At 46.1% G+C, this 15,183-nt stretch overlaps 1 protein-coding gene across 14 annotated transcripts in view; it reads left to right on the top strand.

Moving 5' to 3' along the window:
- NEDD4L (NEDD4 like E3 ubiquitin protein ligase) overlaps positions 1 to 15,183 on the top strand; it is a 335,097-nt gene that overhangs the window by 209,066 nt on the left and 110,848 nt on the right. For 2 of the 14 annotated variants that reach the window (XM_069746076.1, XM_069746055.1), the window contains exon 1: positions 10,418 to 10,700. The exons of 10 other annotated variants lie outside the window; for them this stretch is intronic. In XM_069746076.1, the coding sequence (XP_069602177.1) occupies positions 10,635 to 10,700 (66 nt within the window). In that variant the 5' untranslated portion in view covers positions 10,418 to 10,634. Of the gene's footprint in view, positions 1 to 10,279; positions 10,701 to 15,183 lie in introns of those variants that run through there. 2 more of the 14 variants (XM_069746067.1, XM_069746053.1) reach the window with 2 other exon arrangements.

Raw genomic sequence — 15,183 nt, forward strand, 5'->3', positions numbered from 1 at the left:
GTAGTATATTGCCCAGCTACGTATGTAACAGGTTAAAAAATAAAAAATAAACATACACTCACCTTCTGAAGGGCCCCTTGAAGTCCTGGCCCTGTGTGCGGTGCACGCGGCAGCTTCCGGTCCCAGGGTTGGTATGAGCACAGGACCTGTGATGATGTCGCGGTCACATGACCGTCGTGACGTCATGGCAGGTCCTTCTCGCGTAGCATCCTTAGCATCGGAACCTGCCGCTTGCACTGCCGAGGACACCGCGCCACGTCAGAGGGTGAGAATAACGTTTTTTTTTTATTATTATTATTATTTGTAACAGTAGCTCTTTTTACTATTGATGCTGCATCCGCATCATCATTAGTAAAAACTTGGTCACACAGGGTTAATAGCTGCATAACTGGAGTGCATTACACTGCGGTCCATTAATGCTGGCATTAACCCTGTGTGAGGGCTGACTGGAGGGGAGTACGGAGCGGGCACTGACTGCGGGGGAGGAAGGAGCAGCCATGTTGCTGCCGGACTGCGCCCGTCGCTGATTGGTTGTGGCAATGGTCGTGGGCGTTTTGCCACGACCAATCAGCGTCTTGGATTCCATGACCGACAGAGGCCGCGACCAATGAATATCCGGGACAGACGCAAAGACGAAAGTGACCCTTAGACAATTATATAGTAGATATAATTTTCCCCATGTGCAAGAATGGCTACTATAATACTGCCCCTATATTCAGGAATATAATTACTATAACACTGCTCCAATGTACAAGAATATAACTACTATAATACTGCCCCTATGTACAAGAATATAACTACTATAACACTGCTCCAATGTACAAGAATATAACTACTATAATACTGCTCCAATGTACAAGAATATAACTACAATAATACTGCTCCAATGTACAAGAATATAACTACTATAATACTGCTCCTATGTACAAGAATATAACTACTATAATACTGCCCCTATGTACAAGAATATAACTACTATAATACTGCTCCTATGTACAAGAATATAACTACTATAATACTGCCCCTATATACAAGAATATAACTACTATAATACTGCCCCTATGTACAAGAATATAACTACTATAATACTGCTCCTATGTACAAGAATATAACTACTATAATACTGCCCCTATGTACAAGAATATAACTACCATAATACTGCTCCTATGTACAAGAATATAACTACTACAATACTGCTCCTATGTACAAGAATATAACTACTACAATACTGCCCCTATGTACAAGAATATAACTACTACAATACTGCTCCTATGTACAAGAATATAACTACTACAATACTGCCCCTATGTACAAGAATATAACTACTACAATACTGCTCCTATGTACAAGAATATAACTACTACAATACTGCTCCTATGTACAAGAATATAACTACTACAATACTGCTCCTATGTACAAGAATATAACTACTATAGTACTGCTCCTATGTACAAGAATATACAGTGGGGCAAAAAAGTATTTAGTCAGTCAGCAATAGTGCAAGTTCCACCACTTAAAAAGATGAGAGGCGTCTGTAATTTACATCATAGGTAGACCTCAACTATGGGAGACAAACTGAGAAAAAAAAATCCAGAAAATCACATTGTCTGTTTTTTTAACAATTTATTTGCATATTATGGTGGAAAATAAGTATTTGGTCAGAAACAAAATTTCATCTCAATACTTTGTAATATATCCTTTGTTGGCAATGACAGAGGTCAAACGTTTTCTGTAAGTCTTCACAAGGTTGCCACACACTGTTGTTGGTATGTTGGCCCATTCCTCCATGCAGATCTCCTCTAGAGCAGTAATATTTTTGGCTTTTCGCTTGGCAACACGGACTTTCAACTCCCTCCAAAGGTTTTCTATAGGGTTGAGATCTGGAGACTGGCTAGGCCACTCCAGGACCTTGAAATGCTTCTTACGAAGCCACTCCTTCGTTGCCTTGGCGGTGTGCTTTGGATCATTGTCATGTTGAAAGACCCAGCCACGTTTAATCTTCAATGCCCTTGCTGATGGAAGGAGGTTTGCACTCAAAATCTCACGATACATGGCCCAATTCATTCTTTCATGTACCCGGATCAGTCGTCCTGGCCCCTTTGCAGAGAAACAGCCCCAAAGCATGATGTTTCCACCACCATGCTTTACAGTAGGTATGGTGTTTGATGGATGCAACTCTTTTTCCTCCAAACACGACAAGTTGTGTTTCTACCAAACAGTTCCAGTTTGGTTTCATCAGACCATAGGACATTCTCCCAAAACTCCTCTGGATCATCCAAATGCTCTCTAGCAAACTTCAGACGGGCCCGGACATGTACTGGCTTAAGCAGTGGGACACGTCTGGCACTGCAGGATCTGAGTCCATGGTGGCGTAGTGTGTTACTTATGGTAGGCCTTGTTACATTGGTCCCAGCTCTCTGCAGTTCATTCACTAGGTCCCCCCGCGTGGTTCTGGGATTTTTGCTCACCGTTCCTGTGATCATTCTGACCCCACGGGGTGGGATTTTGCGTGGAGCCCCAGATCGAGGGAGATTATCAGTGGTCTTGTATGTCTTCCATTTTCTAATTATTGCTCCCACTGTTGATTTCTTCACTTCAAGCTGGTTGGCTATTGCAGATTCAGTCTTCCCAGCCTGGTGCAGGACTACAATTTTGTTTCTGGTGTCCTTTGACAGCTCTTTGGTCTTCACCATAGTGGAGTTTGGAGTCAGACTGTTTGAGGGTGTGCACAGGTGTCTTTTTATACTGATAACAAGTTTAAACAGGTGCCATTACTACAGGTAATGAGTGGAGGAAAGAGGACACTCTTAAAGAAGAAGTTACAGGTCTGTGAGAGCCAGAAATCTTGATTGTTTGTTTCTGACCAAATACTTATTTTCCACCATAATATGCAAATAAAATGTTAAAAAAACAGACAATGTGATTTTCTGGATTTTTTTTTCTCAGTTTGTCTCCCATAGTTGAGGTCTACCTATGATGTAAATTACAGACGCCTCTCATCTTTTTAAGTGGGGGAACTTGCACTATTGCTGACTGACTAAATACTTTTTTGCCCCACTGTAACTACTATAATACTGCTCCTATGTACAAGAATATAACTGCTATAATACTGCCCCTATGAACAAGAATATAACTACTATAATACTGCTCCTATATACAAGAATATAACTACTACAATACTGCTCCTATGTACAAGAATATAACTACTATAATACTGCTCCTATGTACAAGAATATAACTACTATAATACTGCTCCTATATACAAGAATATAACTACTACAATACTGCTCCTATGTACAAGAATATAACTACTATAATACTGCTCCCATATACAAGAATATAACTACTATAATACTGCTCCTATGTACAAGAATATAACTACTATAATACTGCTCCAATATACAAGAATATAACTACTATAATACTGCTCCTATGTACAAGAATATAACTACTATAATACTGTCCCTATGTACAAGAATATAACTACTATAATACTGCTCCTATGTACAAGAATATAACTACGATAATACTGCCCCTATGTACAAGAATATAACTACTATAATACTGCTCCTATGTACAAGAATATAACTACGATAATACTGCCACTATGTACAAGAATATAACTACTATAATACTGCTCCTATATACAAGAATATAACTACTATAATACTGCCCCCTATATACTAGTATAGACTATCTGTATTACTGCCACCTGTAGATAAGAATACAGTACATGTGTATTATTCATATACATTAGTCAGTTGGGTTTCACGATGCCGCTACCAGTTCCAATGACATTGATCTCTATGTATCAGTATATGAGCTCTAGCGACCCTATTTTCGGTTCTAGTGTTGACCATAAAAAAAACAGACCGCACTCAGACCAGTGTCATTTTATGGTGCGGTGCAGACCGGTATATTTGTTTTTTGTTTACGGATAAAAATCACAGCGTGCCCTAGTTTCTTCCGTAAATCTGATGACTGGCCCATTCAAGTCTATGGGTGTGCCAAAAAACATGTCATATGGAGCCACAGTTTATCTGTTTTTTACGTATTTTTTGCAGTTCTTTAACATGGGGAACTGTAAATGATTAATAGCAGCTGCTGTAAGAAAACATACGGTATATGTATACGCATGAGAATAAAATTGACCACAATTTCTGGATGAATCTCTTGATGTTTTTATATAGTCGTAATCGATAATGGTCAAATTTTAGAATGGTATAAAATGAGAATTAGCCTTTTTTATCCCCCCACCTGTGGTCAGAATCATTAGTCTAGTTGCTACGTAAACACCCTCTAACAACCGGTCCGCCTCGGGTTACCTGGTTCTGTACTCTAAAAACTTACTGGCATTGAACTGAATATAAAGAAGGGATGAGGGGTCTTGGCATTACTCAAACATGGCGTTCTTCTGAGCTCTATTGCCGTAGTAATATATTCTAAAATTAGATTTAGATGGAGAATCCCTTTAAATTTTGTCTTCCGAAGCTAGTAGATGGTCTCTGCCTAGAAGAGGGTCAATACTAGGATTAAGGCAGGACAGAGGGCTGCCAGGTGCAGGGCAGAAGAGCAGCCTTGATGCTACACAAGGAATTACGAAGAGTTGATGTTCATAACTCAGAAGTTTCCACTTCAATTTACATAGCTGGTGGAACATTGCGGTGCGAGAAATGACAGACACCCGGCATAGTAGACTCCGCTGACCTTTCAGCAATGCAGCAGGAGCACTGCTGACGGTCTCAAACCAAAACAATGATTCAGTGCAGAAGGAATGCCTGCCGATCAAGTTTCAATATAAGAGCGATGAAGGGAGCCTGATTAAAGGGACCCACTAGGTATGGCATCGATCACTGGCAGCTAACCTGTAAGAGTGTGAAAGCCAACACCATGGCCGAAAGCTATGAGCGTGTCAGCAGAGAAGCAATGTTCATGGGCCGAAATGGTAGCCCAACCAACTGCTGTGGCATCGGTGACCAGGGAGACTCCAACTATGATTTGCCGCGTTGTAATGTTGTCCACAAGAGGAGAACGTTGGGGCACAGGTAAAGCTCCGAGAGGGAGAAAGCTCAAATTTCTCCGCCTTTTGGACCATAAAATATACTTCTAAGTGGGGTAATTTTTTTTTTTTTGTGCCGTTGCCTTCATCTTCAGTCACCACACCGCACTACAGCGTAACACGGTCTCTGACCCAGACCTCATGGAGAACAGGTTTTTCTCAACTTGAAGCGGCTTGTCTTCAGTTAGTCTGGCACAGAAGTTGATGGTCACATACTAAATGATGAGACAAAGCTTAGTGGTTTTACCTGAGAAGTGAGGCCCAGTGCTGGGCAGTTACATTGAGGAGTGAGGTACAGAGCTTTGTTGTTACACTTGAGGGAAGTTGGGCACAGAGCTGGGTGGATATAATTGAGGAGTTAGGAGTTAGGCCCAGAGCTGGGAGGTTATACTTGAGGATTTAGGCCCAGAGCTGGGAGGTTATACTTGAGGATTTAGGCCCAGAGCTGGGAGGTTATACTTGAGGAGTTAGGCCCAGAGCTGGGAGGTTATAGTTGAGGAGTTAGGCCCAGAGCTGGGAGGTTATATTTGAGGAGTTAGGCCCAGAGCTGGGAGGTTATATTTGAGGAGTTAGGCCCAGAGCTGGGTGGTTATACTTGAGGAGTTAGGCCCAGAGCTGGGAGGTTATACTTGAGGAGTTAGGCCCAGAGCTGGGTGGTTACGATTGGGGAGTGAGGCCCGGAGCTGGGCAGTTACAATTGGGGAGTGAGGCCCAGAGCTGGAAGGTTACGATTGGGGAGTGAGGCCCGGAGCTGGGTGGTTACAATTGAGGAGTGAATCCTTGAGCTTTGGCGGTTATGAATGGGGAGTGAAGCACAGAGCTTTGTTGTTACGCTTGAGGTTTTAGGCACAGAGCTGGTTGGGTACACTTGAGGAGTTTGGCCCATAGCTGGGCGGTTACGATTGGGGAGTGAGGCCTGGAGCTGGAAGGTTACGATTGGGGAGTGAGGCCCGGAGCTGGATGGTTACGATTGGGTTGTGTGGCCCGTAGCTGGGTGGGTACAATTGGTGAGTGAGGCCCGGGGCTGGAAGGTTACGATTGGGGAGTGAGGCCCGGGGCTGGAAGGTTACGATTGGGGAGTGAGGCCCAGAGCTGAGCGGTTACGATTGGGTAGTGAATCCTTGAGCTGGGCGGTTACGATTGGGGAGTGAGGCCCAGAGCTGGGCGGTTACGATTGGGTAGTGAATCCTTGAGCTGGGCGGTTACGATTGGGGAGTGAGGCCCAGAGCTGGGCGGTTACGATTGGGTAGTGAATCCTTGAGCTGGGCGGTTACGATTGGGGAGTGAGGCCCGGAGCTGGGCGGTTACGACTGAGGAGTGCTCCCCGGAGCTGGGCATTTATGTTTGGGGAGTGAGGCCCGGAGCTGGCAGCTTAAGTTGTGGGGGATGAGAATTTTTTTAATTAAATTTTGGCCTATTTGTAATTTTGTTACAACAGCAAAAGGCTCATACATACACGGGTCATATTATGGAACTCTAGTGTACAGCTATGGACTTGGAATACTTTGGTATGTAAGGGAGATCATCGTTGACTAACTGAATGCAAGCTGACCAGGTCTTTAGACTGCTAACCAGCTCAATTATCACGTCTCTGTCACCATGATTCACAGTTGATATAATGTGTTTATGCTGGTATGCTGTTTGGTTGTGACTACACGTGGCTGGCGTATGGCATTATGGCCAAACATCTCCAGTTTGGCTTTGTCGGTCCAAAGAACTTTGTTCCAGAAGTCTTGTGGGTCAAAATTTACCTGTGCTGCTATGTTCTTTTTAAAGAGTCTTTATCTTGGCAACATTTCCAAGCAAGCTTTAGTCTATGTTCACATGTTTAGTAGGGATCCATTAGAATGGATCCAGCAGCAATCCATCGGCAAAAAAAGTTGTGCCGACACAACTTCTTAGCCCAAATAACTGATCTCTGCTGGATTTTTTTTATAAAAAAAAAATACATTGAAGTCTATGGAAAATGGATCCGTTAATTAGTCATCTGCTTTTCTGTCATTTGTAAGCTATCCGTTTTTTGCCTACTGGATCCACTAAGCAAAAAGCAGATTCATTACAAATGGGGGAAAAAAAACAGATAGCTGATTAAGGCATCCATAGACTTCAATGTTAAAAAAACAAAAGGTCCAGCAGTGTGGGGAGGCATTTCTTTGGAGGGCCGCACCGCCCTCCTTGTGCTAGCCAGAGGTACCCTGACTTAAGTCCCGGGATCAGATCCTCAGACCCCTTGTGAGACCATTTGCAGGTGCTGTGGGTCATCATGTGCATGCCCTGGCGTTGTAGGTCATACAGGCACGTGGAGGCCACACACTCTTCTGAGCATCATTTCCTTGTGTTGAGCATTTCGATGTAAGTTGAATCAGACTGTAATTTGATTTTCACAGGAATATTTCATTCAGTGATATCTAGGATGTTGTATTTTAGGATTTCCTTTATTTTTTTTTTAGCAATAACCTCAAAATACCACATCCTAGATATCACTCAATATATATAATATATACACTTCGGTATGGTCACTGTCAAGCTCTGCCATAACCAAAAAAAACTAGCTGCCACCAGCAATCATTTATACAGGCCGATTGGACACTCGTTAACATGGATCCTCACGTGGATTCAAGAATGTAGTTTATAGAGCAAGAGGAAATAATTAAACCCAACAATTAGGCAGTGCTTATAAAGAAAATATACAAAAGATGTTACAAAGGGGACAATACAATATATACAGTCACAAAATAAGAAACAATATACAAAAATGGCCTGTTGTCACAAGAGTGGTGCAGATATTGCGAAGGGGATTGTTCTGAGTGGAAACTAATGCTGTCCTACAGCGAGCTCCATCTCCCAGCACTGAGCAATGGCTCAAAGTCAGAAACCATTTTACCAGGTACAACAAGCCACTCCCCTTGTGACCTCAGATGGGGGTCAGTCAATGTGATGCGACTCAGGTACCAAAAAGTTAGGAGATCTCTGATCTTCAGAATCTCTGCCCCCCTGGAGGTCCCAGGTGGGAGATATTAATGTCTTATTTCAAATGCAACGTTTTCTTCACTCTGCCATGATACTCCATGTTTGCTCTCCATCAGATAACTTACTTCAATTATCTGTTCACAAGTGGGTTGTCGTGGAGCAAAGGGGTCAAAATGGAGTGTTGATTTTTTTTCATTTACAGTTTATAAATGAAGTCATTCTTCCATGCTCAACATGAGGGTGACACAAATGATGTCTCACCTCACACTATTGGTTCAGCTCCTTTGGGCTCCAGTGGCAATGGCTTATGATATAGTATGGTGGAGGGGACAAGCATGAAGCAGGAGAGGCCATTATAGCTAACAGTCTTTTACTGAGGTAGAAGATGGATAGACCTAACAGATGACTGGATGGTATTCACCCTTGGATTGGGCAGGTTTCATATATAGATGGGTCTACATGGCGGTACTTTACATTTCATCTTCAATACGATCTTACAGTTTCATATTACCAGAATCCTTCTCTTCTACATTTCTATATACTCCCACGAGCCAGGACATGGATTTCCTTATCAAAATCTTCCACACTAGGTTGACAATTTGCAATTCACGACTGTATCAGGGTGACCTTGTCCAGCCCACAGCCATCTGAGGACCACGAATAGCTTGGGTCCACCATTGTTCCCAACTGCGCTCACATTTCGGCCTCTCCCAGCCTCCCAAAAGCTGTACTGGCATCCAGGATAATGCGTCTGCCACTGTTTCTGGATTTCTGTCTGTTTGATGCTCTCTGTGCTTTAACTACGGGCACTCTGTTGTTCTAGGCCTCTGCAGCCCCTTTACATAGCTGAAGACCTTCCCTGAGATTCCAACTAATTTCTATCCTATTCCTTGACAAAACTCCTGCAGCTAGCAATAGTATTCACAGTACACTTGAAAGATCAATGCATCAGCACAACACAATGCAATTTTTCATATGATCTTGGGAGGGGGGGCAGAGACCTCATAGTGACTTGTGTATCCCCTGGTTTGCATCAGGTGTAGTAAATCCCAAATTTACAGTCTTGTTCATGTTTTAGGCTTTAAGACTAGCAGCTTCCACCATAGTCAGGTTTCCTATAATCCTAAATCTTTGCAACAACCGTAATAGCACGCCCACCGCAAAGCACGGAGGAAGACCCATCATTTGTCAATACCGATGACCTGGGGTCGTATCGCTTGCAACCTACTTTTTAAAGTTAAGAAAAGAGGGGGGCAAAGGATTTGGCTTAGTTTTATAGAATTGGAAGTGATATTTAGAGAAATTGTCTAGCAGTGCTTTCTGGGAGCTGTTGTTTTGGCAGTGTTGCCCACCTGGAAGACCCCAGATTAGCACTATTTCTATCAAGGCCGTAGACTTTCAATGGAGCATCAGTAGGCTCCTTGACAATTAACATCGCTCCATTCGAACTCCTACCAGTTGCACTTCTGTGGCTGGCGAGAGGGGAACTGAAACGGTCACCAATTATCGGGGGTCTCTCTCAGACCACCACTAGATAAGTATTGATTTTCCAGCCATGCTTAACAGTGATGGACATGACATGTGGACTGTAAGGGGGTGCAGGTTGAATTGACTCCTCGTCTCTAAAGGATCTCGTCGGCGTCGCTGGCATATGACACCATTACAGGTATGCCAGCACAAGGCCAATATGCAGAACATTAATTTTTCCATCTGGAATTTCCTAAATGAAAATATGATATAAATTTATACTGTGTTCACAAATGGCCAAAGTTTTAACCAACAATCTCCCAATGAGTCCATTACCAAATATCATAGGCAAATTCCCGCATCGGTTAGATGTTCAACATGTCAATTTTTTTTCAGCAATGGATTACGCTTTTTTTTGCAATGCAAAGGTCGATCCGGTAAAGAATCCGCCGTGCACTTTTTCGCTTTGCTGTAGATTTTCATTGCAGTGCATATTTGCTAATTCCTACATCCCTTGAATGGGACCTCTTTGCAAATTTTTCATTGGGGCATTGAAGCTGCGGATCTACCTGGGAGGTGGGGGAGGGCATCTTGGCTATAAGCTGTAAATTTGCCACATTGGGATGTGTTAGATACAGACCGGTCTATTAATGTAGATGCAGATCCTGCCACGGTTCACGCTTCTATTAAAAAAAACAAAAAAAAAACGGCATGCTTAATGAACGGGAGCTGTAAGCGAAAACCAACAATGACTGATATGTAGGTGGTTCCTATTTTTTTTCTGTGTAAGCTCTTGTTGTCATGGCACTGCACAGCTATGCTTTTACTGCTTTTTTTTTCTTTATCCCCCCCGATGAGCTGCAACTATTTTGGGATGCTTGTTCCCTCGCCGTCGTAACTTTTAACATCGCCCGTGCCTAATCCGCGAAGATCCCCGTACACGGAGGGCCGAGCGCAGAACGGCTGCCGCTCGCTCGCTGCATCTGCGATCTGCTTTGTTATCTGGATTGGGAGGGATCCACTATTCAGCCGTCGTCTCCTGCGTCTGTGTGGACCGGGTAGGCGAGGGTTAAACCCACCCCTCCGCAGGAGATCCTTTCCACGTTTTTTTTTTTTTTTTGACGAGGTAAATGAAATCATGTACAGGGCTAGACCTGACTCATTCAGCGTTCATGTCGGGGACTGTCAAGGTCGCGGCGCGCAGGTGAGTCTCACTGTTAATATTTAATGCCGCTCATTGTGCCATCCCTCCTGCCTGATTCCACGTCTCCCACAACTTCACCCACCCCGGCACTGAGCGCTGCTGATCCTGGGCCATACTGATGCCCCCCCATTAATAGGTGAGCTGCTGTTATCCGCTATGGGCGTCCATGAGTATTCTCCACAAATCCGGGTATATGGGGGAACGACAGTTCGTCGCTGTGGATCACGCTTTTATGCTCAGTTTGTATTAAATGGTCGTGTGTGTAAAATTCTCTAATGTTGTTTTATGTTTAATGCAATCTGTATAATTATAATTGTATGATGTAATGTGTAACGTAAGAATATGGACATTAGTACGGAGTTACCGTATATTAAATGGAGTTCCGCAATGTTTAGTGCTTTTTATATTTTTTTACGTTGCATTTGAGATGGGGAAAGCGAGACTGTTATATGGGTGACAGGTATTTTCGGTGATGTGGTTCCATACACGAAGTGTGAGGCAAGTCAGACTATAGGCGAATCCAGGATTAAGCATAAGACTATAAAAACGTTTTTTCCCATACCTGGTTTTACTATCCCCCCTGTGCCAGTACATCTGCTACACAACCTCCCGTGCCGGCCACTGATGCCCATCCTCCCCATGACGGTGTGTCGGCCTCCCGCTGACTACTATCCCATACCGGCATGTCGACTGCCACATGCCTACCTCTCCATTCCAGCTTGTCATCAGCCCCATACCTCCCAGTGCCCGCGTGTCGGCCGCCCCATTCCTACCTCCCAATGCCAGCGTCTCTGCCGCCCCATGCCTTCCTCCCTGTGTCAGCATGTCGGCCGCCCTATTCCTACCTCCCAATGCCAGCGTGTCTGCCGCCCCATGCCTTCCTCCCTATGTCAGCAGGTTGCCCACCCCATACCTACGTCCCTATGCTGATGTGTTTGCCGCCCTATGTCTACCTCACTATTCCAGTGTGTCGGCTGCCCCATGCCTTCCTCGCCATGCTGTTGTTGGCCCTCTATACCTACCTCCCCATGCCGGCATGTTGGCAGACCCATGCCTACCTCCCCATGTCAGTGTGTCAGTCTCCCCATGCCTACTTTCCCATTCCGGCTTGTCGGTCGCCGCATGCCTGCCTCCCCCTGCCCTCCTTTCTGCGTTGGCCACCCCAAGCCTACCCTCCCCATGCCCTCCTTTCAGTGTCAGCCGCCCCATGCCTGCCTCCCATGCGCCTTCCTTTCCACGTCGGCTTCCCTGTGTCTATCTCCCCATGCCTCCTATCCCATGCCCTCTTTCCGTGTCGGCCTCCCTATGCCTACCTCCCCATGCCTGCCTCCCATGCGCCCTTCTTTCCACGTCTGCTTCCCCATGCCTGCCGCCCCATGCTCTCCTTTCTGCATCGGCCTCCCTATGCGCCCTCCTTTCTGCATCGGCCTCCCTATGCGCCCTCCTTTCTGCATCGGCCTCCCTATACGCCCTCCTTTCTGCAGCAGCCTCCCTATGCGCCCTCCTTTCGGCATCGGCCTCCCTATGCCTACCTCCCCATGCCTCCTATCCCATGCCCTCCTTTCCGCATTGGCAGATCACAAGCACTTAGTTTTCCGCTAAATTTCAGAGGTGCCATGTGATCGTGTTGGACACATTGGCACTTTGTTTTTTTGTGAATTTTCCCAATACAAAAAATAGATGAAATGAGTAAACTAGATCGAACTCCTCCTTCCATTAAATAAAGCTAACATTTTATTATTTGTGTCCGGCCTAAAACAGCCGAAGCCCTTCCTGTGTTCCTGACCCTATTGCATCACCTGTTTTAGCACTGGAGGTGGAGGAGGCAACATGGATGCCTCCTCGAATACCTGTAGGGTTTGTTGTTCATTTTCTTTTTCTTGATCTACTGGAGTGTGGTATGGGCCAGAACCATATAATGAAGTAGATTTTTTATTTTTTTTTGTTCTCCAGTTTAGACAGATCCCAGGCTAGTCGGGGTATGGGTGTTCAGAGCCGGGGATTTACAGCGCACGATGACATTCGCCATTCGCTCCAGATCTAACAATAAGAAATGTAAACATCTGGTTTTGTGTCCTCCGCTGCCAAGAAGAGGAGTTGCGCTTGCTTTTGTTGTGTTTCGTCCTCTACTATTACACATCACAGAACAAAGGAAGTAAAAATAATGATCCTGACATGTAAACTGCAGACGACACACCGCCTTCTTGTTCTGCCTGGGCCGCGATACGGATCAGTTACATCTTGTACATACGGGTGGTGGGGATGGGAGATTGCTGCTTTTGCCTTGTGTGCACTTGTGCCTTTTCTTTCCTTTTAAATTTGTGAAAAATGTATTGATCTGATTGTCACTAATTAAAAATAATGTAATTTTAGGTCACTAATTTGTAACAAAAAAAGGTGGGCTACAATCCATAAGCATGACATTACCTCTCTATTTTTTTTTTCTCGGTTTTCCTTTGTCTGTCACCAACACCAGACCCCCCCCCCCAAAAAAAAAAAAAAAATATTATTATTAAAATATCTATCTATCTATCTACAGGTATACAAGGGACTTTTTCCCTATAAAAGAAAAAGATACCATCGCTGTACGTTTTAGTGGTACAAAGCCTGTGAAATTGCTTTTGATTCATGTGCAAATGATGGGGCTTCGGTGCACCCTTGGCATGGTCGAAGACTCTGCACCGTTACGCCCCATCACTTTGCTTTTTGGGGACTTCCCTCTGATGGTGATTTGGCAAGCGAACTCTGTTAGCGCTGCTTATACCCAGCCTGTGTGTATACAAGTGCGCACTGACACTGCCTGAGCCCGGCCGCAAGCGCACATTGTGGGTGAGCCGCCATTCGCTCCACTAATATACTGGGAAGTATAGCAAGTGAGCAGCTTCAGAGATGTCTTCTTCGCCCTCTCTAAAGCTGCCAGCTCGGTACACTTCATTTATATCGGTGCCATGAGCGTCGGCCATACAGAGGAGCCATGGAGGAGAATGCAACCATCCATGCTGTGTGCGCATCGGTGCTGATGCTTTGTACATGTGCTTGGCTCTGGCAGTGTCATTGTGCATGCACTTGGCTCAGTTGGTGTCCGTGCACATGTGCCTGGCTCAGGCTGTGTCCGTGCGCATGCGCTTGGCTCAGGCTGTGTCCGTGCGCATGCGCTTGGCTCAAGCTATGTCCGTGCGCATGCGCTTGGCTCAGGCTGTGTCCGTGCGCATGCGCTTGGCTCAGGCTGTGTCCGTGCGCATGCGCTTGGCTCAGGCTGTGTCCGTGCGCATGCGCTTGGCTCAGGCTGTGTCCGTGCGCATGCGCTTGGCTCAGGCTGTGTCCGTGCGCATGCGCTTGGCTCAGGCTGTGTCCGTGCGCATGCGCTTGGCTCAGGCTGTGTCCGTGCGCATGCGCTTGGCTCAGGCTGTGTCCGTGCGCATGCGCTTGGCTCAGGCTGTGTCCGTGCGCATGCGCTTGGCTCAGGCTGTCCGTGCGCATGCGCTTGGCTCAGGCTGTGTCCGTGCGCATGCGCTTGGCTCAGGCTGTGTCCGTGCGCATGCGCTTGGCTCAGGCTGTGTCCGTGCGCATGCGCTTGGCTCAGGCTGTGTCCGTGCGCATGCGCTTGGCTCAGGCTGTGTCCGTGCGCATGCGCTTGGCTCAGGCTGTGTCCGTGCGCATGCGCTTGGCTCAGGCTGTGTCCGTGCGCATGCGCTTGGCTCAGGCTGTGTCCGTGCGCATGCGCTTGGCTCAGGCTGTGTCCGTGCGCATGCGCTTGGCTCAGGCGGTGTCCGTGCGCATGCGCTTGGCTCAGGCGGTGTCCGTGCGCATGCGCTTGGCTCAGGCGGTGTCCGTGCGCATGCGCTTGGCTCAGGCGGTGTCCGTGCGCATGCGCTTGGCTCAGGCGGTGTCCGTGCGCATGCGCTTGGCTCAGGCGGTGTCCGTGCGCATGCGCTTGGCTCAGGCGGTGTCCGTGCGCATGCGCTTGGCTCAGGCGGTGTCCGTGCGCATGCGCTTGGCTCAGGCGGTGTCCGTGCGCATGCGCTTGGCTCAGGCGGTGTCCGTGCGCATGCGCTTGGCTCAGGCGGTGTCCGTGCGCATGCGCTTGGCTCAGGCGGTGTCCGTGCGCATGCGCTTGGCTCAGGCGGTGTCCAGGCATGTGCTAACAGAAAAATGGATTTCAGGTAGCACTCGCTCTTTGCAAGCGAGCGTTGTCAATCACATGCGGAGGAAGTCCTCAATATGCAAATTAAGGTAGCATAATGGTGCACCTTGCCCTTTGTTCAAACCAAGGGAACAATAAAAAACAAAAAAAACCTTCTTAACGTTTTCTCAGGCAATTTTATAGGGCCAAGTCCCCTACATCCTATACTGTATAGCTGTCTTAATATTAATTTTGGAGTTGAGACTCCCTTTCAAATTAAGTAGATCTGTCGTCAAGGATTCTAGAAAAGTTACAAGAACCCCTTTGACAGGACATTTGATTCCAAAGCACTTGTAGTCA

The sequence above is a fragment of the Ranitomeya imitator genome, chromosome 1 (assembly GCF_032444005.1).
Source record: "Ranitomeya imitator isolate aRanImi1 chromosome 1, aRanImi1.pri, whole genome shotgun sequence".
NCBI classification, from domain to species: domain Eukaryota; kingdom Metazoa; phylum Chordata; class Amphibia; order Anura; family Dendrobatidae; genus Ranitomeya; species Ranitomeya imitator.